General features: G+C 36.0%; 3 protein-coding genes across 10 annotated transcripts; 2 read left to right on the top strand and 1 right to left on the bottom strand.

Moving 5' to 3' along the window:
- Nucleotides 1-10,116: 10,116 nt before the first annotated feature.
- On the top strand, nucleotides 10,117-14,083 carry LOC132635116 (pentatricopeptide repeat-containing protein At4g02820, mitochondrial). 3 transcript variants are annotated; one of them, XM_060351356.1, is made up of 3 exons: nucleotides 10,117-10,240; nucleotides 11,393-11,743; nucleotides 12,554-14,083. In XM_060351356.1, exons 2-3 carry the CDS (start codon nucleotides 11,426-11,428, stop codon nucleotides 13,808-13,810), a joined length of 1,575 nt encoding a protein of 524 aa, XP_060207339.1. In that variant the 5' UTR covers nucleotides 10,117-10,240; nucleotides 11,393-11,425; the 3' UTR covers nucleotides 13,811-14,083. The 3 variants fall into 3 exon arrangements, with proteins under 3 accessions (XP_060207339.1, XP_060207338.1, XP_060207340.1); XM_060351355.1 differs by lacking the exon at nucleotides 10,117-10,240 and adding an exon at nucleotides 10,457-10,609; XM_060351357.1 differs by lacking the exon at nucleotides 10,117-10,240 and adding an exon at nucleotides 10,669-11,250.
- Nucleotides 14,084-14,556: 473 nt separating this feature from the next.
- Nucleotides 14,557-19,909, bottom strand: LOC132635115 (uncharacterized). Of its 5 annotated transcripts, none has more exons than XM_060351350.1 (7): nucleotides 19,753-19,909; nucleotides 17,845-18,116; nucleotides 17,697-17,747; nucleotides 17,290-17,341; nucleotides 15,662-15,720; nucleotides 15,134-15,179; nucleotides 14,557-14,993 (listed from the first exon to the last, which is right to left on the bottom strand). In XM_060351350.1, exons 2-7 carry the CDS (start codon nucleotides 17,962-17,964, stop codon nucleotides 14,869-14,871), a joined length of 453 nt encoding a protein of 150 aa, XP_060207333.1. In that variant the 5' UTR covers nucleotides 17,965-18,116; nucleotides 19,753-19,909; the 3' UTR covers nucleotides 14,557-14,868. The 5 variants fall into 5 exon arrangements, with proteins under 5 accessions (XP_060207333.1, XP_060207337.1, XP_060207336.1 ...); XM_060351354.1 differs by having other exon boundaries at nucleotides 17,845-17,984; nucleotides 19,753-19,895; XM_060351353.1 differs by having other exon boundaries at nucleotides 17,845-18,095; nucleotides 19,753-19,891.
- Nucleotides 19,910-20,869: 960 nt separating this feature from the next.
- On the top strand, nucleotides 20,870-25,825 carry LOC132635113 (peroxisome biogenesis protein 19-2-like). Of its 2 annotated transcripts, none has more exons than XM_060351348.1 (5): nucleotides 20,870-21,137; nucleotides 21,659-21,707; nucleotides 22,040-22,352; nucleotides 23,895-24,211; nucleotides 25,534-25,825. In XM_060351348.1, exons 1-5 carry the CDS (start codon nucleotides 21,095-21,097, stop codon nucleotides 25,577-25,579), a joined length of 768 nt encoding a protein of 255 aa, XP_060207331.1. In that variant the 5' UTR covers nucleotides 20,870-21,094; the 3' UTR covers nucleotides 25,580-25,825. The 2 variants fall into 2 exon arrangements, with proteins under 2 accessions (XP_060207331.1, XP_060207332.1); XM_060351349.1 differs by having other exon boundaries at nucleotides 20,872-21,137; nucleotides 22,061-22,352.
- The last annotated feature ends 759 nt before the right edge of the window (nucleotides 25,826-26,584 follow it).

Below are 26,584 nucleotides of genomic sequence, written 5' to 3'. Positions count from 1 at the left end.
CGTGGCTAATTTGTAATGTAAGTAAGGATTTATTTGGTGGAGTGCTTTTTTGTTCAAATACTCATTTAATCTTGGAAATTTTAAAGGAAAGGTTCGACAAAATTTGCAGTTCTCGAGCTTTTAAACTGCATAAGGAAATTTCCACTTCACTTCAGGGTGTTTCTTCATTATATGTATACTAGCATACATGACAGTGCGATACCGAACATGTCTTTTCATTTTAATTAGCCAGTCTTTAAGGTTTGTATTTTGAAAATAACTTTTAAAAACATTCTAATTGTTATTATATATAGCAAGATATACAAAATGTATTTTATGTACCATCACTTTAGTTATAATTAAAAAATGGAGTTTAAAATTTAAAAACATATGATGGAATTAAGTCTTTGAGATGGAAAGAGTCGGACTTTTTTCTCATTGTTATGATAATGAAAGTTGTTCATCGATGTGAAAAAGAAAATTAGTAAGAATATGAAGGAAAATTAATATTTTGATTCTAGATTTTTTCTTTTAAATTCTTTAATATCTTATATGTATACCGACAGGTTGATATTCATTCCAATTAATTAACTGTTCAGATCCAAACATAAGAACCATTGTTGTATATATTGGATTTTTTAAAAGCAAAACTAATAAAATATTTTATTAAATTAATTAAAAAATATATTATAATTTTTTATATTAACAATTATAGATAAAACGAATTGTTACAGAGAAATAAAAATTAGAAAGATATATGTTATATCGCAAATCTCCAAATACATTTTATAATGTAAAGAAACAATAATGAGAGAATGCAAAGGAGAGTAAAATAAGTAAAGTATTGACAAAGAAGGAAAACGGGGATAAAAGTCATTCTCTCCTTTCACTTTTACTTGTCGACGTTCAAAAAAGAAATTTTTATTCTTCTTATTTTATCCTTCACATTAATTACTTTTTTTCAAATCATTTTCTGAGGCTATTGAGATTATACACCAATAAATATGGATATTATGATAAAATATATACTTCATTTATTAATTCTTAAAGAACGTAAAAAGTCAAAAGTGAACAAGTGAAAGTCCATGGAGGGAATAAATACGTGTAGGAGAATTAAAATTGAAGTGCATACATGTATACATGAGAAGAGAATAAATACTCAGTACTATGACATATGTCCAAGTGGAATAAAAAAGTAGTTAGTTAAACTGTACAATTTATATAACTTTTGGTATAAATTTTCATTGCTATTGTTCGTCCTCTCTTCACGTTTAAAGTATTGACAAAGAAGAAAACTGGGGATAAAAGTCACTCCTCTGTTTACTTTTACTTGTCCATGATCAAAAGAAAGAAATTTTTGTTCTTATTATTAATTTTATCCTTCACATTAATTACTCATTTTCAAATCATTTTCGAAGGCTATTGAGACTTACACCAATAAATATGAATATTATAGTAAAATATATACTCCCTCTATCTCATATTACTTGTCACATTTCTTTTGCACGCCTCTTAAGAAATTATAAATAAAAGATGTATTTTACTACCGTACCCCTATCTCTCTCCAATAAATACATTCTAATCAAAATTGACTATTTTTCAAGAACATTTATTACTAAGGGTAAGATGAGAAAGATTTAATTAATTTTATCTTGGTTTTGTAAATGCACAAGTAATATGGACATATATTTTTAGTAATGTGGCCAAGTAATATGAGACGGAAAGGTTAAGATGAGAAAGATTTAATTAATTTTATCTTGATTTTATAAACTTAAAGGCAAGTTCTACAAAGTGGTCGTTAGACCGACTATGTTGTATGGGGCGGAGTGTTGGCCAATCAAGAAATCTCATGTTCAGAAGATGAAAGTGGCGGACATGAGAATGCTGCGATGGATGTGTGGGCACACTAGGAGCGATAGGATTAGGAATGAAGTCATCCGAGACAAGGTTGGGGTAGCCTCAGTGGAAGGCAAGATACGGGAAGCGAGGCTGAGATGGTTTGGGCATGTGATGCGGAGAGATGCAAATGCCCCAGTGCGGAAGTGCGAGAGGTTGGCCAATGACGGTTTCAGAAGAGGTACAGGTAGACCGAAGAAGTATTGGGGGGAAGTGATTAGACAGGACATGGCGCATTTCCTGCTTACCGAGGACATGACCTTAGATAGGAGGGTATGAAGGACTCATATTAGGGTAGAAGGCTAGTAAGTAGTTGCGTTTATCCTTTCTTACGAGTAGCTATGTTGCTCTATAGTTTCTTGTCTCTTGATTTCTGCCAGTATCTGTTGGTTTATAATGGTTTATAATGGCTAATTTACTTTCACTGTTTTCATTTTCATAACTGCTTTGATGTGTTTGCCCGTATCTGACCTTTCTTATGCTTTCTCTTGAGCCGAGGGTCTTCCGGAAACAGCCTCCCTACCTAAGGTGGGGGTAAGGTCTGCGTACACTCTACCCTCCCCAGACCCCACGTTGTGGGATTAACTGGGTATGTTGTTGTTGTTGTTGTTGTTGTTGTATCTTGATTTTATAAATGAACAAGAAATTTGGACATATATATATATATATATATATATATTTTAGTAATGTTAAGTACTTCATTTATGAACAAGTAAAAGTGCATGGAGGAAATAAATATGTGTTAGAGAATTAAAATTGAATTGCATATGTGTATACATGAGGAGAGAATAAATATTCAAAAAGTAATGTTTAGTACTTCATTTATGAAATAAATATGTATCGAAGAATTAAATTTGAAGTGCATACGTGTATACACGAGGATAGAATAAATATTCAGTACTATGACATATGTCCACATGGATAAAAAAGTAGTTGGTTAAAGTGTACAATTTATATAGCTTTTGGTGCAAACATTCATTGCGTGTACAATTTTTATGTTAAGTACTTTATTTATGAACAAGTAAAAATGCACGGAGGAAATAGATACGTGTCAGAGGATTAAAATTGAAGTGACATATGTGTATACATGAGGAGAGAATGAATATTAAAAAAGTAATGTTGAGTACTTCATTTACGAACAAGTAAAAGTGCACGGAGGAAATAAATGTGCCGGAGAATTAAATTTGAGGTGCATACGTGTATACACGAGGATAGAATAAATATTCAGCACATATGTCAAAAAAGTAATGTTAAGTACTTCATTTACGAACAAGTAAAAGTGTGTGTCAGGGAATTAAATTTGAGGTGCATACGTGTATACATGAGGATAGAATAAATATTCAACACTATGACATATGTCCACGTGAGATAAAAAAGTAGCTAGTTAAACTGTACAATTTATATAACTTATGGTATAAACATTCATTGCGTGTACAATTTTTAAAGCCCATGATACAATCATGGGAAGCTGTGTTCGTCCCTTTACCACATTTATATATAATAGAAATTGTTTTAGGCTTTAGGCTTAAGGGCCTATGGGATGAATATGGCTCAATTATGCCCCCACCTTCCTGTGATTGTCCTAGATTCAGAGAGTTTGTTGAGCATCTACAGTATCAAAGATTGTTGCAATTTTTAATGGGACTTAGTGATAGCTATAGCCAGCTAGGAGTCAGATCTTGATGATGCAACAAGTTCCTAGTGTGAATCAGGCCTATGCAATGATTAAATCAAGATGAGAGCCAAAAGACTGTGTCAGGAACAAGTCAGATGATGAATGAACACATGAATCCAACTGCTATATTTACAACAAGAGGTGGAAATCATAAACAAAAGAGGAACTAAAACTTAAGTATACTTTTAAGAATGTAAATCTCTCTTCATAGTTTTGAAAAAAAGCGCACCCTTCATGTTGCAAAAGAGATTTAAGAGTAAAAAAATGCAGGTATTATGTTTGTTCGTTTGGTTTGTTTAGTTGGTGTTGAACAAAATTAAAAAAAAAAACCATTCAAACATATAAATATATTTATCTCCGGAGATAAATTTAAAATGTTACACAAAATTTTCTTTCAAAATAAATCTTGACACATTTGTGATCCTTGCTTAAAACATAATATGAATATCACAGATGATTCATTTTTGCTTATTTAAATGTTTGATTCTAACCTATATATCACTTAATTCTTAGCAACTACGAGTATTGTTTACCCTAAAAAGAATGCAACAATTGAATTTGTACGCGGTTTAAAAGATCTGTGACCAACCTTAGTAACGAAACTAAAATTAACGAGCTAACAGTATAGAATCAACGGAAAATAAAATGGGATAGCCCGTGTGGAACGGCGGGTCCAACGAGGAGAAGCTCCTTGTTCGGACGGTGTCTAATGGGTCCGATTAGAGCAATTCCTTCCTCGGACCGTTAAAACGAACAACAACGGGATGATAAAAAGCTTGAATGAAGATTAAACTTAAATAGTAAACTGGCTTAAATGGCTTAAAAACGAAGATGAGCTTTTCTCTTAGCAAGTGATATTTTTGATAAAGATTCTGATGCCCTCTAATGGGGCGGATACATGCATTTATATAGTGTTAGTGCCCTACTAGAACTAGGAGACACAAACCCCCACGTGGGTGGAATGGTTTCGATTTTATCGGACATGTCTGTTGATGGTGTGATCCTCGGCGAAGAATCAGTAGAAGATAACCTTCGGTTGATTTGGACTTATCCCCTCGAAGATGCCTCGGGAGCAACGTCACTGACTAACTAAAACGGACACTATCTAAGGTTCTCTTTTACGAACCGTTATGTTATGAGCTCAAATTGTAGTAGTGTAATTAGCTTAGCTGGACAAATCAGTTAAAACAGTTAGAACTAATGGATGTAACTTAGCTGGACAAATCAGTTAGAAGTCCAGTCAGTTAGAATCAGTTAGAAGTCCAGAAAATTAGTTAGAAGTAGTTAGTTACAGATCCAAAAAACAGTTACAAGTCTGTAACTGCATTTGCTACCTAACTCAACTATATAGATCTACTTCTCCATTGTGTAAGGCATGTTTTGGATGATCAATGAAAGAATAACTCAATTCTAGTCTATTCTCATTCTCTTCCTATTTTTCCAATTGCTCTAGAGTGAATCTGTTCAAGAGGGATTAATTCCCCCTCTTTAGGATCATTCAAATTGTTATCTAGCTGTGTAAATTTCCAGTTCACATAATTGGTATCAGAGCCTCGATCTTCTGACCTGTAAAATGGGAGACCATAACACTCGAATGCAAGAACTGAGAAGGGAAGTTGATTCTTTGAAAGGTTCAATAGAAGGAGTTGTCAGTTCTGTTGCAGAAATTCAACAAGCTGTAGACACTAAGATGGCACAAACAATGGAGGAAATCAAGAAGTTGTTAGTGGGAAACAGAAATGGCCCAGCTCAAATTGAAGTAGATAGGAATGGAGTACAGGAGGAAGACAACTATAGAGCAAACAGAAGACCTCATGTGGAAATCAATGAGGCTGAGTATAGAGGGCAAGCTGGACTTAGAGATCAACTCACAAACCATAGATACCAGATGGAATTCCCAAGTTTTGATGGCACTAAGTTGAAAGAATGGTTATACAAGTGTGAGCAGTTCTTTGAAGTAAGTGAAATTCCTGATGATGCAAAGGTAAAGATTGCTTCCTGTAGGTTGGAAGGCAAGGCATTACAGTGGCATCAAGCATATATGAAACAAAGGCTAACAAGGGATTAGCCAAGATGGGGAGAGTACATCAAGTGCCTGTACTATAGGTTTGGTACTGAACTTTTTGATGATCCCATGGGAGACTTCAAGGATTTAAGGCAAGTAAATTCTGTTCAGGAGTATGTTGATATCTTTGATGAATTACTTACTAGAGTTGATCTTTCTGAAGATTATATAGTTAGTTGCTTTGTGAGAGGGTTGAAACCTGAAATTGGGATGACAGTTAAGATGTTAGGGCCAAGGAGTTTGGCTAAGGCCATTAGCTTGGCAAGGATCCAAGAACAGACACTAGACATTCAACAACAAGTTTTCTTCCAAAATTTTAATCTGTCAACCTCCAGAAATACCACTAGATTTACACCATCTTTTCAACCTCATAATCAACCTTACTCCAAGCCATATAACCCTCCTAAATCAACCCATGTCCCTAGACCAATACACACCACTACCCAAAACACTAACAGTACCAACAATCCCAAACCAGCTTTTAGAAATCCAAAACTACTTACTCCTGCTGAGATGGAAGAAAGGAGGAGTAAAGGTCTGTGTTACAACTGTGATGAGAAATACTCATTTGGCCATATATGCAAGAAGAAGAGACAGTTATTCTCAATGGAAGTGGAGGATTATGAGGAATCAAATGAAAGAGGAGATGAGGTGATGATGGATCCAGGTGACTTATTGGCTGTCATGGCTCAAGGATTAGAAACAAACTCTGAGGGTTCTATCTTACCTCATGTATCCATGCATGCCATGACTGGTACTCATGATTTTAGAACCATGAGGGTAACAGTATCTGTAAGGGGAAAAGCCATTAAAGTCTTGATTGACACTGGAAGCACTCATAACTTCCTAGACTACAACACGGCTAAAAGGCTGGGGTGCAGTCTGACAGCTATAACCCCTTTTAATGTGTCCATAGCTGATGGTAGTAAAGCCCCAAGTTCATATGTGTGCAAAAAGGTAGAATGGAAAATGCAAGGTGTTTGCTTTGAATCTGATATGCTAATACTACCCATTGGTGGGTGCAATATGGTCCTTGGAATTCAATGGCTGATCACACTAGGGGATATCATGTGGAACTTCAAGAAACTCAAAATGGAATTTTGCATGAATGGAAGGAAAGTTTCACTAAGAGGAGCACAACCACCTGCAACCAAAATGATTCCAGCAGGACAAATGCACAAACTGCTTGCTCAACCTGCTGAACTCTGCATGATCTCAGTAGGAATGCTTATTGAAGAAGGACAAGGGGATGGAATCAGTCTATGTGCCATGGAAGGCGAAGATGTTGCAGAAGCACAACAGCAGGACTTGACAAATGTTTTGGACAAGTATTCAGACTTGTTTGAAACTCCAACTGAACTGCCTCCGGCTAGAGGGCATGACCATAAGATCATCCTCAAGGAAGGTACTTCTCCAATCAATATAAGGCCTTATAGATATCCTGCTGTCCAAAAGAATGAAATTGAAAAAATGATTGATGAAATGATAAGTTCTGGGGTAATCAGAAACAGTACTAGCCCTTATTCTTCACCTATTGTCACGGTGAAGAAAAAAGATGGATCATGGAGGATGTGTGTAGATTATAGAGAGTTGAAAAAATTCACAGTAAAGGACAAATTCCCAATACCAGTTATTGAGGAATTATTAGATGAGCTATATGGAGCTAGATTCTTTTCAAAACTTGACCTCAGATCTGGTTATCACCAGATCAGAATGTTTGAGCCTGATATCCCTAAAACAACCTTTAGAACACACCATGGTCACTATGAATTCATAGTCATGCCTTTTGGCCTTACAAATGCCCCATCTACCTTTCAAAGCCTGATGAACCAAATTTTCCACCCCTACCTCACAAAATTCATTCTTGTGTTTTTTGATGATATACTTATCTATAGCTCCACTTGGTCTGATCACTTGTTGCATTTGGAAGAGACATTCAAAATCCTAAGAAGCAATGTTTTGTTTGTGAAGAAGAGCAAATGTGACTTTGGAGTTCTTAAGATTGACTACTTAGGTCATGTGATTTCTGAGGGAGTAGTGGCAATGGATCAGCACAAACTAGATGCTGTGTCCCAATGGCCTGAACCAAAAACACTAAAGGGACTTAGGGGATTCTTAGGATTAACTGGTTACTATAGGAGGTTTATCCAAGGATATGGAGTCATTGCTAGGCCCTTACATGATTTGCTCAAGAAGGCCAACTTTCACTGGAATCAGGAGGCCACTATTGCCTTTGAGAAGCTTAAAAGGGCACTCACATCTGCACCTGTGCTTACTCTCCCTGATTTCTCTAAGGAATTCACAATTGAAACTGATGCATCAGGTCATGGCATTGGTGCTGTACTGGCACAAGACCATAAACCAATTGCTTACTTTAGCAAAGGGTTGTCTAACAGAAACATGGCACTTTCTGTCTATGAAAGAGAGCTGCTGGCCTTGGTTACTGCTGTTCAAAGGTGGAGGTCCTATTTGCTTGGTAGGCACTTTACTATCAGGACTGACCACCATAGTCTCAAGTATTTACTTGAGCAGAGAATATCCACACCAAGCCAACAAAAATGGTTGATCAAACTACTTGGGTATGACTACTCTATCATGTATAAGAAAGGTAAGGAGAATGTGGCTGCAGATGCCTTATCAAGGCAACCTGAGGAGGTTCAACTATTCAGCATCTCAGGTGTGCAATTTCCTTTAATAGATGAGGTTAAGCAATCTTGGTATCAGGATCCCAAACTTCAGAAACTGATTCATGACATACAATCTAATGCACCTCACAAACCTTACTATCAGTTCACTGCTGGTGTGCTCAGCAGGAAGGGCAAGATGATGGTTGGGTTGGATGCTACCTTGAGGAAGAAATTGTTGCTGCATTTTCATGCAAGTGCTTCTGGTGGTCATTTTGGCATTTCTGCCACCCTACATAGACTCAAACATGAGTTCTACTGGAAAAAGATGAAGCAGGATGTGTACACATTTGTGAGAGAATGCGACACTTGCCAAAGGTGCAAGGGGGAGAATGTTCCATATCCTGGCTTGCTACAGCCCTTGCCAATCCCTGAAAGGGTGTGGCAAGATATTTCCATGGACTTCATAGAAGGGTTACCTAAAGCTGCTGGTAAAGAGGCTATCTATGTGGTGGTAGACAGACTCAGCAAAGCAGCACACTTTTTGGCTCTTAAACATCCATATACTGCATTGGATGTTGCACAACTTTTCATGGATGGTGTATTCAAACTTCATGGTATGCCTAAGACTATTGTCTCCGATAGAGATCCTGTTTTTATCAGCAAATTTTGGAAGGAGTTATTCAAATTACAGAAGGTTTCCTTGCTCACATCCAGTGCCTACCACCCTCAAACTGATGGCCAAACTGAGGTGGTGAACAGGTGTTTGGAGAGTTATTTGAGGTGCATGACTTTTGATAAACCCAAGGAGTGGCCTAGCTGGTTAGGCCTTGCTGAGTATTGGTATAACACTTCCCATCACTCTGCTATTAACATGTCCCCTTATGAAGCAGTTTATGGTCAAAAACCACCCCCCCTTACTACCCTACCTCCCTTTGGACTCTCAGCTGGACATGGTTGATAGAAGTCTACGGGCAAGGGAAGCTACCCTCAGGAAACTCAAATTTCACTTGGCCCAGGCTCAAAACAGGATGAAGATGCAGGCTGACAAGCACAGGACTGAGAGGTCTTTTGAGATTGGTGATTGGGTCTTTGTAAAGTTGCAGCCTTACAGGCAACTCTCTCTCAAAGATCACTCCTTCCAGAAGCTGTCATCTAAGTTCTTTGGCCCTTTCCAGGTTACTGCTGCAGTAGGACCTGTTGCCTATACCTTGGCTCTACTTAGGGGGTCAAAAATTCACCCAACCTTCCATGTCTCTCAGCTCAAGAAGAAGATAGGCTCCTACATGGCATCTACCACACTACTAGAGGTTCACTCAGACTCTGGTCACATTTTGCTGACCCCTGCAGCTATTCTTGACAGGAGATTGGCTCAAAAGAGGGGAAGGGCAATCACTCAAGTATTGGTGCAGTGGTTGAACTGTGCTGAAGAGGACAGTGCATGGGAGGATCTCCAGGATTTCACCAAGAGGTTTCCTCATTTTCATCCTTGAGGACAAGGATGCTTGAAGGGGAGGGTATTGTTATGAGCTCAAATTGTAGTAGTGTAATTAGCTTAGCTGGACAAATCAGTTAAAACAGTTAGAACTAATGGATGTAGCTTAGCTGGACAAATCAGTTAGAATCAGTTAGAAGTCCAGTCAGTTAGAATCAGTTAGAAGTCCAGAAAATCAGTTAGAAGTAGTTAGTTACAGATCCAAAAAACAGTTACAAGTCTGTAACTGCATTTGCTACCTAACTCAACTATATAGATCTACTTCTCCATTGTGTAAGGCATGTTTTGGATGATCAATGAAAGAATAACTCAATTCTAGTCTATTCTCATTCTCTTCCTATTTTTCCAATTGCTCTAGAGTGAATCTGTTCAAGAGGGATCAATTCCCCCTCTTTAGGATCATTCAAATTGTTATCTAGCTGTGTAAATTTCCAGTTCACATCACGTTACCGAGCGGACCTTTACAGAATCAGAGAGAACTTTTCACAAGTTCTCACCGTACACAAGTATTGTTTAACTATCTTAATCTCCTTGTTTTTTCATTTTCCTAAGTCAAAATTTGTTAAGCTCATATATATATTTTAGATATATTTTTCGACTCTCAAATACTATTTTATTGATAATTCTAATTAGTAAAAGAAACACATTTTCATCTGAAAATTTTATTGAGTTTTGGGTCTATATTTAAAATTTGTAGGAGTCATCTGCTTAATACTTAACTTTTTTAATTATTAATTAATGCTTCGGATAAAATTTGTTATTTGATGGGCCAAGTGGATAACCCGAAATAAACACCCAGAGCTTCAAGTGTTAAACCCTAAACCCTAACTCTCTCACTGGCGAGTAAATTGACCTGCCAATCACACGCACAATAGGTGTGTTTTTCTTCTGATTATTTGTCAGTTTTTAATTCCTTAATAAGCCTAAGTTCTTTAATTCAGTTCAAATTTATAGCATGTATTTGTGGTTGTTACTTAAATGCATTAAAAACTCTGATTGTTGCTGGTTTACTGAAGAAATGAAAGTTCATTTGGTGTCTAAAAATAAAAATCATGTTTTTATTGATTACAAGGGCAAATCGGCGATAATCCAGAAAAAAAAAAAAAAAAGGGAATTGGTGTATTTTTTCTGGAAGAGAAATGCTTAGAATAAGGAAAAATGTTAACACAGTTTGCTTTTTGTGTTTAAGCTGGGATCATTGGGAAATGTGTAGCTAAATTGAGAAACAGTGGTTAAGGTCATGGATTTTAGTGTTAAAAATTTAAATTGAAAGGGATCAATATAAGGTGTGAAAGTACATTTACTATTATTCCGGGCTGTTGTTTTAGACTATGTGGTGAAGTACATTTAAGTGGGAGGAGAATCATGAGGTCTCAGGTTCAAAATCCAGCAAAAACAAATAACACTAGGTGATTTCTTCCCATTTGCCTAAGCCTTGGTGGACAAAGTTATTGGGTACCGGCTTGTGAAATAGTGGAAGTGCAAGCAAGTTAGCCTGTATAAAAAACAAAAATGGGTAAAGTACATTTGATGTGTAATTTGTTGTTGCAAAGACTGTTAGACTCAAATATCTGAAAATGATGTTTTCTAGATGAGCCTTGTTTTGATATCTGTTTTTTTATGGCTATCTCATGTCGGATCTTTTTTTTTTAAAGCAGGCAGTACAAAGTGTGTCCGTGCTAAGAATAAAAATGTTGCTCCGTTTGGTTCGGAGATCTTATGCTGCTGTTCGCCCTTTATCGACTGAAGCTGCAACGGCAGTGAAGCCCACAATGTCAGGAGGTGGCACTAGCACTACCACTAATTTAGAAGGCGGCACTAGTACCGTCACACGTACTGGTGGCAGAGACACGCTAGGGAAGAGGCTTTTGAGCTTGGTCTATGCAAAGCGTAGTGCTGTCATTGCTATTCGCCAGTGGAAGGAACAAGGACACCCTGTCCGCAAGTATGAGCTCAATCGCATTGTCCGGGAGTTGCGAAGACACAAACGATACAAACATGCCCTTGAGGTTTCTCTTCCTTCTCATTAACTGTTTCGTGATTTAATTCTTAGGCTTATAGTGGTAGGATATTACAGCACTGGAATACTTTTTCGCTGACTGTTTTCTGGGCAACAATAACATACCCAGTGTGTTCTCACAAGTGGTATCTGGGGAGGGTGGGGTGTATGCAGACCTTACCCCTACCTTTGTGGGGTAGAGAGGCTGTGTCCGATAGACCCTTGGCACAAGAAAAGTGACTGTTTTGTCGGCATGCTTCTGTATTTTGCCATGAAAATGTCTTAAGGATGAATGGGGTAGGGTAAGAACTGTAAAGTGTCTATTTCTTTTATTGAATACTCAAGTGAAATATTGTATGTGGTTAAATTGCTGGATTCAAACTCCAATTCGTTGTACACGGTGCCACATTGGATTCTGAACAAGGGAGTTACTAATCCAAGAAATGGTGTTATATGATTTAGAAGTTAACTGCTTTTTACAGTATTCCCATTTGCTACCGAGTTTTCACTTGTAAAGAGAATTGCGTCAGTCTTCAAGCTTGCTGGAATTTCTTGGATTATTGCTAATAGAAACTGTGGCCACTGACTGATGTTAAGAACGGCAAGCATGCTGTAAAAGCGTAATACAAACGTGCAATTTCTTTCTTCTAATTTTTGTTCTTGCTTTATTAGAATTAATTATTGTCCTTGCTCCGATTAAGTGTCTTTTAGTATTCTAAAAAGCCCTTGTGAGAAAATCACAGTTTTCTGAAAAGCTAGGAGACATGTTCCACATTTAATAGCATAGCAATCTCCAGTATTGATGGGGTTATGTTTACAGGTTTGTGAATGGATGAGGGTACAAGATGATATCCAACTAGTATCTGGTGACTATGCAGTTCACTTGGACTTGATTGCAAAAGTTCGTGGTATGAACAGCGCGGAGAAGTTTTTTGAAGACCTACCTGATAAACTGAAGGTCCAGACCACCTGTACTGCCCTTCTCCACACCTATGTCCAGCATAAGGACACTGTTAAAGCTGAGTCTTTGATGGAAAAAATGTCCGAATGCGGTTTCTTGAATTGCCCTCTTCCTTATAATCATATGCTTACCTTATACATATCCCAAGGGCAACTAGAGAAGGTTCCAGACCTGATTGAGGAATTGAAGAAAAATACCTCTCCTGATATTGTCACATACAATCTGGAGTTGGCAATTTTTGCATCGCAGAATAATGTTGAAGCTGCCGAGAAAGCATTCCTTGAGCTAAAGAAGGCAAAATTGGACCCTGACTGGATAACATTTAGCACATTAACCAACATCTACATTAAAAACTCACTTCAGGATAAGGCAAAGTCAACTTTGAGAGAAATGGAGAAAAGGATTTCCAGAAAGGTTCGATTTGCATATGCTTCTCTCATTAGTTTGCATACAAATATAGAGAGCAAGGATGAAGTTTTCCGAATATGGAAGGAGATGAAGTCAATGTTCCGTAAATTGAACGATACAGAATATACTTGTATGATATCTTCTTTACTGAAACTGGATGAATTTGGAGAAGCAATGAAACTGTACACTGAATGGGAATCTATTTCTGTGACGAAGGATACTAGGATTTCAAATTTACTTCTTGCTGCATACATTAACAAAAATGAGATGGAAAAGGCTGTCGAGTTTCACAACAGAATGCTGCAGAAAGGCATATCTCCTAGCTACACCACTTGGGAGCTTCTTACATGGGGTTATTTGAAGCAAAAGGAAATGGATAAAGTTCTCGGATTTTTCAAAAAAGCTGTTACTAGTGTTTCAAAATGGGATCCTAATAAAAAGATGGTTCAAGAGATGTTTCATATAGTTGAAGAGCAGGGCAACATTCAAGTGGCAGAACAGTTGCTAGTTGCCCTTCGGCATGCTAAATATGTGAATACAGAGATATATAATGCACTTCTCCGAACTTATCTGAATGCGGGTAAGATGCCAATGATAGTTGCAGAGAGGATGAAAAAGGATAATGTGAAGATGAATGAGGAGACTCAAAAGCTAATTGGATTAACTAGCAAGATGACTGTAACTGAGGTTCCAGATGGTGTTGCTTAAGAACAAGGCTGGACTTACAACTTTGTAAAATATTCAGATCTATGCACAAGAACTTGTATGGCATCTACAAGCAAGATTAATGGATCTATTTTTGAGCTACTCTTCTAGCAATTACAGTTGTCTTCTTAGATAGTTTTACTTTGTTATGCCTCCCATAATAGTTGTATTTTCTATTTATCTCTTTGAAATACAAATTGAACTGGAAATTTTGTCCATTCAAAATTTTCGAACCATGATAAGCTCTTCAAGAAATAATTAAATCTCTTTTAGTTATTCTTCTTGACTTGGATAACATATTTCAAGAATGATCTCAGTAAAAGGATTTGAACTGTCATGATACATTTCCTTTTCCTCTTTCTCATTTTTGAATTATTCTACTTAGTGATCTTGTCCTCTTCTCAATTCTTCTGCCATCAGTATACGCTGAGACAAAGTTGAGCAGACAGATAACTAGTGAGTGCGAAGTCGATCTCTACAACTTGGCATGGGATAAGACATATGGTCTAGGATTGTATTGATTTAATTCTAGAGAATTTAAAGTCTGGTGAAATCGTCAACCGGAACAAGGATTCGTGTTGATAAATCCCTAAATTGAACATCATGATAGAATGCAAAATACATAAAGATTAACAAAAGAGCATGCCTGTATGAGCTCCGAGACAACTATCACACTGTGTCTCTCTCAAACAACTGTGTAGAAAGAAGACAAAGTATATAAGAATGCAGTACAATGGAGCTCGACACACTTCTTTAAAGGGCAAAATTTCTATCATCACTGAAATAATAAAGTTGGAATGTACAAAATAAACAACTCATTACATGGACAAGTCACATACTCTCAAAAGAAAAAAAATCCATCAGACACAAGCAGTCATTCTTTTTTTTTGATAACCGTAATGTCCGGCCAACTTGTGCGCACCTTTGACTAATTTCTATCACACAGAAGCAGACATCTTAAACACAACCATAGTAAAACAATCAGGAGAGGACAGACTGTCGCCAACAAAGAGATGATCCCGCAGAATGCAGAAGATTTCTGATAGTAAAAGAATCTCTCCTCAGTTGTTTAAACTAGATTTTCTCATGTTCTCATCTTGTGAGGCTGTAGGCGGTAACGAGGAAGATGAGATTGCAGCATGGTAAGAAGAAGATGCTAGCTGTGCAAATGCTGGAACAGCACCACCTGTATGGTTTCAACCACGGCAAAGAATGTCAAATGGAACAAAATAAGAAAACACATTCAAGGTATTCTCGTGTCAAGAGCACACAATCAAGAAATGATAATAGGTAAAAGAAAAACAAGTTTTTGTTATAGAATAGAACCTGCTAGCCCAGCACATGCAGATGAGAAAACAATCACAGGAGGGGCCTGCATAAACCCAAAATAAAATGTGACTGAACAGCATTTAAACCACCAATAAAAAAGAAAACTAAGAAATGGAGATAGAAAAAACAACCAGAGAATTGGAATGAGTGAGACATTTCTATTTTTACTTTTCAATAAGCACTAAAGAGAGAAAAAACAACCAGAGAATAGGAATGAGTGAGAAAATTCTATTTTTACTTTTCAATAAGCACTGCAAGTTGTATCCTTTTGTCATGTATGTTGATATGCTTTACTATTGCGTAAATTATTTACGACTCAAAGGTAGTGTTGACAATAGAGTTTACAAAAGAGACACATTAGCACTCCAAAACAAAAGCCTAGTGCTTTAGAATTTTGTAATTCCACTTAATGGTAGCATCTATAAGCTGTATTCAGAATTTATTACAAATTTCTTTGTAGCCTGCTTATACGGTATCCTTTGTATCTCACAGCATAAGGAAATAGAAAAAAATGAACTAACTTACACCGACAAGGAAATGCAACCACATAGGCCCTTTAATCCACCTTTTAACAATCGGCATCACTGCAAGTAGGAAGAAGAGGAATAAGATAGAGACAGGACACGTTGGTTAACATTAATATGATTGTCATTCAGACAACATTTTCACATTACCAGGTCCATATAACATAAGCACAGTATTTGTACATAAATGAATCATCTCAGATTCGACATATCTTCTTTTGAGAAACAGTAACTTTGTCTCAGATTTAAAATGTGCAAAATTGCAAGTGACTATTAAAAAATTAAATTCCACCATGTAAAGTAGGATTAAGATAGTATTTAGGCTCCAGTACAGACATGAACTTGATGAAAAAGGCTCAATGGCTCAACAACACACTTTCATGACAGGCATGCATAATCCCGAGAATACTATAGAAATCAGAAATGCATCTTCTGTTACGTAGGAAGAATGATTTAGAAAGAAGAGCATACTATCTAGATCTTTTTTTTGACAAGGGCATACTATCTAGATCTTTGCTCATCTTTTACACATTTTTAGTGCATGTGGTGCGGTTCGTCACCAATTCGTTGATAAGTACACTGTAAACAGTTCTTAACATTAAGAAGATTAGAACATCAACAGTAAAAGAAATTTAACAGCAAATTTTCAAAAAGCTTCGAACTACATGCTAAATGATGATTAACGGGCAAGGATTAAAAGTTGCCACAACTTAGGAGGGATTTATATCATCAACAACAACAACAACAACAACCCAGTGAAATCCCACAAAAAATAGGAGGGATTTATATGAAGCTAAAACATGTGAGCTTCTTTAAATACTTCTTAAACAGGACAGCACCACGAGAATGTCGACACTCCATCAATTTGCAGTTTTTCAATAAGGAAAAATTGATGAGATAATTATCCTAAAATCACGAAAGATGGCCAACCAGCTGCTAAAATCTAAATTAGAGTCCAAGCCTTAGAATTTGGAAATGGAGCTTAGGAGATGCCAAAGGCAATTTCTAAAAGAGAGAACAGAACTTGGAATTTTCCAGTTTCTTGGATTATCATTAAAGAATAAGACAATTACAAGTTTTTCCCAAAATAACAATATGGATTTCCTTTGACATGTAATTTATAGATCGTCAAACTCTGAAATTTTTAGGCATATTTCACAAAAGGTAAGGAGATATTTGCAACTTAGATTGAACATTTAGGTGATCTAGAATAAATCTTTGGCATCTTTCATTAGATAATTTAGGCAAACAAAACGAGATGTTGTAATTATATTATTGTGAACCCTAAGAGAGAAATGTATTAGGTGATAATCTCACAAATCTCCGGAACCAGTGTGTGAATAACATGGAATTCTCCCCATTTTATTTTCATAGAGATTGTTTTGTCATGTTACAGCATGGTTGGATTGTTATATGAAGCAAATTATACAACAACTAAGTCTTAATCCCAAACTAATTGAACTCGGCTATATGAATCATCAATATCCGTTTTGCTCCATATAAAGCAGATCATAATCAATAAACAATATTTCACGTCCCAAAAGGGATATAAATACATAGAGCATGTTAACAACAAGAATTTGAATACAGAAAGAATCTAAGGAAGAAGGTTAAAACACTGCTATGTACCATGGTTGAAGCCATAGAATGCACTTGTCGTACCACCAACTGCAGAACCAATCTGAAATATTACGGAAGTAGTTATTAGATGGGGGTGGCATTCAGATAACATTTACTGACATATTTCTATAATCATAGGTAATTTTGTTTTATATAACTCTCATATGTTTCAATGTTCAAGAATTAAAATTTATTTACAATTCAACTTCAAATACCAATGTTTCCTATGACCAACTCTCATATATGAATACTTCAAATTTTCTTTTTACTGCTAGTGCTACAATACACGTCTGCACTTTAATTTGTCAAATTAAGTGGTCTACTCAAATTGTGTCCCATAAAATAAAGGAGAACCTGATTTTATCATTCAAGAATGAAAAACAAAGTAGTGCTAACATAAATCATCAATATCAAACCATAGAAAAGCTGTCCCGGATTAGAGGTGGAACCGTCCACTCGCTTGTCTCCTGCAATGGAATGAGAGAGACACTAATAATTCATGGTATTAACACTCAGAAGTACAACAAAACCACATCCAAAAAGTATAAGAATCAGTTGTTTTACCATCTCCTTAGAAAGCGGACCGGCGCAATGTGGACATCTCATACTACTATAGCTATTTTTGTTTATCTTGTTGTAATTTTCTTTCTCTCTTCTAGGAGTTGCTTCCTTCATCATAACCATTCACCAATTCGACAGAATCTCTGCTTTATACAGTAGAGTCACAGGGCCACAGAGGTCAGCAAATCCTTGTGTTTTGGGAAAGAAGATCACCAAGCTTTTCTTCCAGGTATCACTTCTCCTTATAATATCAACTAAGCATTCAAATAGACTATCTACAATTACTTAATCAAGTTAGACTTAAGTTTGAGTATTAATAGTATGAAGCAAATGCGGTATTCAAGTAGACTTTCAAAATATCCAAAATGCACGCACATTGGCAAATACAAAATGCATAAACATATAAAAAACTAATCATTCACTTTCCCCTTTTCCTCCACCATGACGACAGCCTTTTTCCTTTTCCCTTTTGACTCGCATCCGGTTTTATCACTCTTTGTTACATTTTCTGATGCAAGTAAAATAGTTACTCCCTCCGTCCCAATTGATGTGATACTTTTCGCTTTTCAAGAGTCAAGTTGACTAAACTATGAAACTAAATTGGATTAGATGAACTCAATATTATAGGATTAAAATTTATATATTTAAAAACGACATGAAAGGTACTATAAGTTGCATATCAATTTGGTGAGAAAATATATTATAAAATATTGGTCAAAGTTATACAACTAGAATCTCGGCAAGCGAAAAGTATCATAGATTGGGAGAGAGGGAGTATTAAAAGTGAGGTTGTAGGAGTTAGTCAAGCTACATGGATGCACGAACTGGCAAGAATCACTAATTAGAGTATCAGTAGCTAAGACTAGTAGCCTCCAAGACTTATTTCGAGAGCCAAAAGGTTGAGGGACCTATGATTTAGGTCATATGTTCAAGCCGTGCACAACATGCAAACTAAGCTTGGTATTTAACTGGAGAAGGGCAGATGGGGCGGGCGCATTCTCCCCGACTTTCAAATATTGTGGTTGGTCCTAAGGGTTGGCCCCAAACAAATCTCTAGGTCATTAAATAAAAACTAGCATATTAGCATTAGAATGTACTTATTAAGGAGAAGAGAATTGAAGCGCAGTGGCGGAGCCACACCCATTGAAGGGTGTTCATATATGAACACCCTTCGTCGGAAAAAAATATCGAATGTCTATGTTAAATATAGAATTTTGTGGATATATACTAGTAATGAACAACCTTGACATAGAAACGAAGGATAGCCTAGCGGCTAAGGGTGTGCAAACTATCGCTCACACATCCCCTGTCCTAAAATATGAACACCCTTCGTCGGAATCCTGGCTCCGCCCCTGTTGAAGCGAAAAGAGCAAGAAAGCTCTAAGGTTTGTTGGGGCACAAATAAAGTGTGGGCTTTAATGAATAAAGGTTCAAATGAAAAAAAAAATCGAACAATACAAATAATCACCTCTTCAGGATTATGCTCATTGACAAGGAAAAGTATGCTTTAGAGCCTTTATGACGACACTAAAGCGTCTTAAGCGAGGTGAAATGCTCAACATGTTTTGTGCCTCACTTCAGGGCTTAAGTGCGCCTTTGACAACACTTTTATTTAAACAAAAACATAGTTATAATAAGTTTAACATATGCCGACCTTCTCTGTAATAGAATAGCTTCAGAAAAAATGTTAAGAAAACAATTCATCACTTAAAATAATTATTGTTGATTATTTAGAACAGAAAAGAACAATTACACAGTATGCACATCATCCTAATCTCATATAAACACAATACATCTAGCAGTAGATACAAAACACTACCATTTTTTATTTTTTAAAAAAAAAATTCGCACATGCAGGCCAAAGGAAGAAAAGCAATTAAAAAAATAAAAGGAATTTTCTTCCAATCTTACAGAGATGAAGGAAACTGACAAATAGAGGCAACTTCTTAAATTTTACGTAAGGAACTTAGAGACTGATTTTAGGTTTAGAAGAAATTAGAGTGGAGGGATTTTTTTGGAAAGGAAGGGATATGAAAGGAATTAGGCAAAAAGAGGGAGGGTGTTTTTGGTAGGAGACGGAAAGAAATAGGTGCTAGTTTTTGGCCAAATACTTCCCTTAACTAACTGTAAATTTAAACTACATCCTCATACTAGCACAGTGAGCAAAAATCATCACTGAACTATTTTAGAAGTTACAGGATTCATCCTTACCATTAAGAAACTAATGCATAACAACAACAACAACAAAAATTTGAGTGTAGTCTCACAAGCGGGGCAGGTTTGGAGAGGATAGTATGTACGAATAACTTTATCTTTATGAAGTAGAGTGTTTGCTTCAGACAAGAAACTAATGCACATACAGAAAAATTTTATTGCTAGGGAAAAATCATGAAATTTCACGCCATAGTGAGTCTCGAAAAATGCAACACATCATAATCTTTTGGAACAAAATGAAATTGGGTCTTACGTACTTGCATGTACTCCGTCACAATTATTTGTTGTTTTTCTGTTTTATATGTTCCTTAAAAAACATTAATTAGGAGAATTTTTTGACTATTTTACCCTTATTTATATTATAAGATACATCTTTCTTCACAATATTTACCTCATTTACATGTCAACTTCATCAACTGAGGTGTTTGTAATCTTCAAAAATAATTACTACTACGAGTAAAATGAGAAAAAAAAATTAATTCTGTCATAAACTTCTAAAATGACAAATCATTCGAGACAACTACTTTTAAAATTACATAGAGCCCGTTTGGATTGGCTTATAAGTTGCTCATAAGGTGTTTTCAGTTTTTTTGAGTGTTTGACTAGCCAGCTTAAAGTCATTTTGTGATTAAAATAAGCTCAAAAAAATAATTGGGTCAGTTTAACTTAGCTTATCTAAAACAACTTATAAGCTGCTTAAAATAAGCCCATCCAAACAGGCTCATAGATAATCTGAGATGGAGGGAATGCAATCCAATAGAAAGTTTTTTTTTTTTTTTTTCCCCTTTGATAATAAACCATAATAAAACGGTTGTCAACCACCTAATTGGCCTCGGGAAAGTAAAACCCAAGGTCGATTGTTAAGCCCCAAAACGTCACCGTACAGTCCCTTTGAACACAACCTTGTATGTAGCCCTTTCACATCTTCTCTTCAAAAAAAGATTCATAAAGATTGGATTTTTATAGATATTTTTAGTGAATAGACTAAGACCAAGAACATAGACAATCTTTATCCAACCAGAGAATCTAAAAGGAATCCATGGCTACTGACCACTCTGATGATTTAGACCAACTCCTTGACAGTAAGTATCATCACCCTTTTCTCCATTCATTAATTTGTTACTATATTGCATACCTTAGAATTACATGTTACTGAATTGAATTGGGTCATTCAAAGTTACCCTTTTCCCCATTTATCTAAAGGTTTCTATCTTTAACTGTTTATAGGTTGTATACATCAGAAATATATGTGTTGAATTGAATTGGGCTCTTCCAAGTTACCCTTTTTTCCATTTGTCTAAAAGTTCCTATCTTTAACTGTTTCTTGGTTATATACATCAGAAATATATGTAGCTGTATTGAACTGGGCTCTTCAAAGTTGCCCTTTTTTCCATTTATCTAAAAGTTTCTATCTTTAACTGTTTATAGGTTGTATACATCAGAAATATATGTAGCTGAATTGGATTGGGCTCTTCAAAGTTACCCTTTTTTCCATTTATCTAAAAGTGTCTTATCTTTCACTGTTTATAGGTTATATACATCAGAAATATATGTATTGAATTGGATTACCCAAAGTTACCCTTTTCTTGATTTTCATTTTTAGGTGCTTTGGATGATTTTCAGAGCCTCAATCTCACTTCTGGTGCTCAAAGGTTTCTGCTTTCTCTTGTGGCATATATATCTTTATACTTGTGTTTTAAGCTAATGGGGTTTAATCTGGAACTGTGAATGTCAAAGGACAAGTGCCACATTTGGCCGGTCGGCCAAAGATAATTACATTTGTTAGCCAAATAAACTAAAAAATATACACTATTATGTATCAAAAATGTATATTTCATGTGTATTATACAGTAATATACAAAAAATATACACTATGTATAAAAAATGTATATTTTATGTGTATTATACATTAATATAAAAATATATACATTTGCTGGCTATTATTTTGGTGGGCGGCTATTTATGTCAATTTCTCAATTTATAGAGGGTTGCTTTCTGATTGTAGAAGTGGAGATGGAGAAGAGAAGAAAGATAGTTCTTCTATGCCTGGTGGGGTTCAAGGTCTAGGGATGACGTTGCCCGATAGGAATGCTAAGAAAAAGGGGAAGCAAAAGGCTTCTGTTGAGTCGAAAGACTCGCATGTAGCTGAAGCTCTTGATAAGCTTAGAGAGCAGACAAGGGAGGCTGTTAAAGGATTGGAATCAGTGGCTGGGCCGAGACCGGGTGTAGAGAACACGGGGAATGATGCAATGATGGAGGAGTGGGTGAAGCAGTTTGAAGAGCTTTCTGGGTCTCAGGTATCTTGTCTTCATGTTTCTTCAATGTTAATGGTGTGTGGTTTACTGCAGTTAGTTCTTTACTTTCTATGTTGAACATGGAGACTGCAAAATATGTTTCTTTATGAAGATCGGTCCATTGTTGCAAGTTCCTTTTTCATGATTTCGCAAGGAGGCTATGGAATTTATTTTCCTGATGGTGGATTTTTTTGTATGTTTTTTTTACTACTCCGTCCCATTTTAGCTATCGCTTTAACTCAAATAAATTGTCCCATAATAATTGTCACTTTAGGAATTCAAGACTAAAGTGGACAATTGTTTCCAACTATACCCTTAACATGAAGTAGTTTTTTTTTTTTTTTTTTTAATATTGCTCAATTCTCAAAAAAGCAACAACAACATACCCAGTGTATTCCCACAAGTCGGGTCTAGGGTGGGTAGGATGTACACAGACCTTACCCCTACCTTTGTGGGGTAGGGAGGTTGTTTCCGATAGACCCTCGGCTCGAGAGAAAAAAGGATTTAAAGCATGATATCAAGAAAAATATGGCAACAACGTAGCAAGATAAAAAGCGAAAGAAGAAACAGATAGTAGTACACCTTTAAGAAAAGAATCTACGCGACTACTAATTAATGCTACTAGTTAGGAGAATGTTCGGCTACCTACTAACCTCCTATTCTAATCCTCGACCTCTTATCCCAATTCTAAGCATCGAATAAATAGGGTAACTTAGTAGATTATACTTTCTATTTATTGTTTTTCTTAATGAACGTGAAAAAAGCTAAAACAACTGTTAAAATGGGATGGAGGGAGTATCTCGTTATTTAGTTTCACTAGAGTGGGTTGATAAATTGTCAGAGAAATTATTTTGCTTTATTTTCATTGTCTTTCTTGTTGATCATATTTAGCTTCTTCTTTTTTTGTGCCTATCAAATGATTGCTTTGGTGCATTAAAGTAACTTGATCGCTGTTCTGTTTACTAAACATTCTAAGCATCAAAGAATATCTACCCTTTTAAAGACTCATCAGGTGAATCCCTAAACGTGACGCTTTAATAGACTTTATAATATAGGTTCCACTTCCTTTTGCTATAAAATCTCTATGCTTAGCTGGATTGCCATTGATCTCTTGTCCTATCTTAAACCCATTGTAGCTTTGAATGTTGAGCTTAGTTTGCGTGGCTGCTTTACTTCATTTAGTTGCTTCCTCCTGCTAAAATGCCAACATAGTACGCATGTATTAAAGTTTAGGACTGGTTGGATGCTTGAAACAGCATGCTGGGACATTTTTCTCATAGTTCAAGTTAGGGATTAAGTTGTGCTAGTCTGGATGAAGTTGGATGTTCTGAAAGCTGCATTGAAGGATCAAGTATATCTTTCTCTCGTAGCATTTATTGGTTTTCACAGCTTTGGAATTGCATTTGAATTTCTGCGCAAGTGTCACTTGGAAGACATTGCTGAGGCTTTCTGAACCTTCACATGTCTCATTATGCATCATATCTTATACTGTAGCTTTTCACTTGCTTGAAGTGAATGTATAATTATTTTGTCTCTGATTCACAGGACATGGAGTCTATAGTAGAGACCATGATGCAGCAGCTTTTGTCAAAGGAAATTCTTCACGAACCCATGAAAGAAATTGAAGAAAGATATCCTAAATGGCTGGAGGACAACAAAGTCAAGTTGAGCACTGAAGAGTATGAACGTTACAAGAACCAGTATGAACTTATAAGAGATCTGAACAAAGTTTATGAGAGTGAACCTAGCAACTTCAACAAAATTGTAGAGCTTATGCAGAAAATGCAAGAATGTGGCCAACCGCCAAATGATATTGTTCATGAGCTTGCTCCAGACTTTGATATATCATCTCTTGGACAGCTGTAAGTCCTTTTATATTTTCAGGATTTTGTTCGTATCGAGTTAACTTCATACTGATAACTCAAAGGCTGTTAAAGTTTGGAGTATCATATCATTTTTCCTGATTTCACTTGTAGAGATAAGTCTGTTAGGGGTCGTTTGGTATGATGGATTAGGAAAAATAGTCCTGGGATAAGAATTTAGTACCATCATATCCCTTGTTTGGTCACTAATCCTGGGATAAGTTATCCCAGGATTAAAAATAGTACTGGGATAAGTTATACCTGCCAGAGGGTGGAATAACAATCCCAGACTAGTTATCCCAGGATAAAATAACAAAAATGAAAAAAATATTCCCGAGGTCTCTCAAACCCCTTTTCTACTAAGTAAGGTGGAGGGTATTTTTGTAAACAAACAGCTTTTTCTTAAAAATTATGCAAACTTTTAATACAACAAACCAAACAATCAATAAGAAATAATATCAGAATAACTAATCCCATCATAACTTGTCTTCAAACCAAACCAAACGATCCCTTAAGGTTTTCGGCACCTGCATGGTTTGCACAAAGTTTTGGTCTGTGGTTTAAAACTCAACTCAAGTATGCTTTAACACCGAGCTAGTTTGAGTCAGCTTATGAACCCCCAGTAGATGTTCGTTCTAATCATTTAGTATTCAGAGAATGTCACAGTTTGACTGTGTTTACGCTGGTCATCAATTTATTGCAGCTTGCTTCCTTTATTAGGTTGAGGACTTGTGGTTTAGAAGTATGAAAGTATTTTTCTCTGAACTTTTAACTTGTGATATCAGTAAGTTGATGTTTGTACCATTTTGATCATTTTTTTTAAAATGGACACGGATCAAGATTATAACTATAGCAGTTAACTTTGCGGCTCGGGGATACATATATTAAAACTTTTTCAATGCAAAAAGAAAAGGATATTGAAATCCCATCTAGACAAATTTGATATGACAAACTACTCCAACCAAATCCTTATGCGGAAAATGTATTTTACAATGTTTTGGGAATGATGATATACAATAATAATGATGATATTTTCTGTGCAGCACTGCAGTGTTGTTCTTTTTAATAGTTTAAGCCCCCCCATCCCCCAAAAACCAAAACGGAGGAGATAAGTTGCATGGGTTAGACTGTTTACTGTTGTCCAGCACATGTGTGAATCAACTGAAGATTTAGTGTTTGAAAATGCAATGTGAGAACTGTTTGATGTTTAGAATTTCGATCCTTACCCAACTGCATTCAGGGATTTCTCGGTTATTAAGAAAAATGACCATTTTATTCTGTATTGTTTGGTATTTAGCTCTATCTTTCTTCTTGTCTTGCAGATCCCCAGAGATGTTGGAGGGCCAGCAGAACTGCTCTATCATGTAAAAGATACCATCTCTCAATACCCTGCTGGCTCCTTAATTTTCTTTCATCACAATTTGCATAGAACCACATTTGATTTTGCCTGGATTTTACTTGTAATGTTATTACTCATCTCATCTTTTAATATCTCTGTGCCATATTCCCTTTATTTGGGTGTTCATATGCCCTGTTAGACCACAAAATTGTTGTAATTCTTAAAATGGTGGAATATGAACAACACATATACTGCCAGCCAGTGCTTTAATTTAAGACGGTAGTAGATGATGACGCGTTGAAAGGGTCCCTACTGGAGCCATAAAGGACCATCTAAGTTGATTTCATTTGAGTCGATAAGCCTGCAACTAGAATTAGACAGAAAGGGTTCTTTCGTATACTTATAATGACCATTGTCACTTCTTTCACATATCTTGACAATTTCTGTGATTACATAAATTATATCTATTCGCTAGTTAGAGTCCGTTTGGATTGGCTTATAAGTTGTTTATAAGTTGCTTATAAGCTGTTTTCAGCTTTTTTGAGTGTTTGGCTGGCCAGCTTAAAGTCATTTTATGCTTAAAATAAGCTCAAAAAAATAATTGGGCTCATTTGACTTAGCTTATCTAAAGCAGCTTATAAGCCGAAAATAGCTTATAAGCCAAAAAAAAATAAGTTAGAGCCTGTTTGGATGGGCTTATGCCTATAAGTTGTTTGCAGCTTATAAGCTAAAAAAAATAAGTTGGGGTAGTCTAACTTATTTTTTTTGGCTTAGCTGCTTTAAATAAGCTAAGTCAAATGGGCCCAATTATTTTTTTGAGCTTATTTTAAGCACAAAATGACTTTAAGTTGGCCAGCCAAACACTCAAAAAAATTGAAAACAGCTTATAAGTAACTTATAAACAACTTATAAGTCAATCCAAACGGGCTCTTAGACTGCCCCAACTTATTTTTTTAGCTTATAAGCTATTTGCAGCTTATAGGCATAAGCCCATCCAAACAGGCTCTTAATCTATAGAGTCCAACAAGCATATT

The sequence above is a fragment of the Lycium barbarum genome, chromosome 4, assembly GCF_019175385.1.
Source record: "Lycium barbarum isolate Lr01 chromosome 4, ASM1917538v2, whole genome shotgun sequence".
NCBI classification, from domain to species: domain Eukaryota; kingdom Viridiplantae; phylum Streptophyta; class Magnoliopsida; order Solanales; family Solanaceae; genus Lycium; species Lycium barbarum.
The sequence above is the reverse complement of the archived record's forward strand: the minus strand, read 5'-3'. Positions and strand labels throughout refer to the sequence as shown.

Coding starts and splice junctions, on each gene's coding strand:
- LOC132635116 (XM_060351356.1), top strand. CDS start 11,426: ATGTTGCTCCGTTTGGTTCGGAGATCTTATGCTGCTGTTCGCCCTTTA. Junction 11,744..12,553: donor GATACAAACATGCCCTTGAG/GTTTCTCTTCCT, acceptor TTATGTTTACAG/GTTTGTGAATGGATGAGGGT.
- LOC132635115 (XM_060351350.1), bottom strand. CDS start 17,964: ATGGTTATGATGAAGGAAGCAACTCCTAGAAGAGAGAAAGAAAATTAC. Junction 15,721..17,289: donor ATTCTATGGCTTCAACCATG/GTACATAGCAGT, acceptor TCCTACTTGCAG/TGATGCCGATTGTTAAAAGG. Junction 15,180..15,661: donor GGTTGCATTTCCTTGTCGGT/GTAAGTTAGTTC, acceptor GGGTTTATGCAG/GCCCCTCCTGTGATTGTTTT.
- LOC132635113 (XM_060351348.1), top strand. CDS start 21,095: ATGGCTACTGACCACTCTGATGATTTAGACCAACTCCTTGACA. Junction 21,138..21,658: donor TTTAGACCAACTCCTTGACA/GTAAGTATCATC, acceptor TTTCATTTTTAG/GTGCTTTGGATGATTTTCAG. Junction 24,212..25,533: donor ATATCATCTCTTGGACAGCT/GTAAGTCCTTTT, acceptor CTTGTCTTGCAG/ATCCCCAGAGATGTTGGAGG.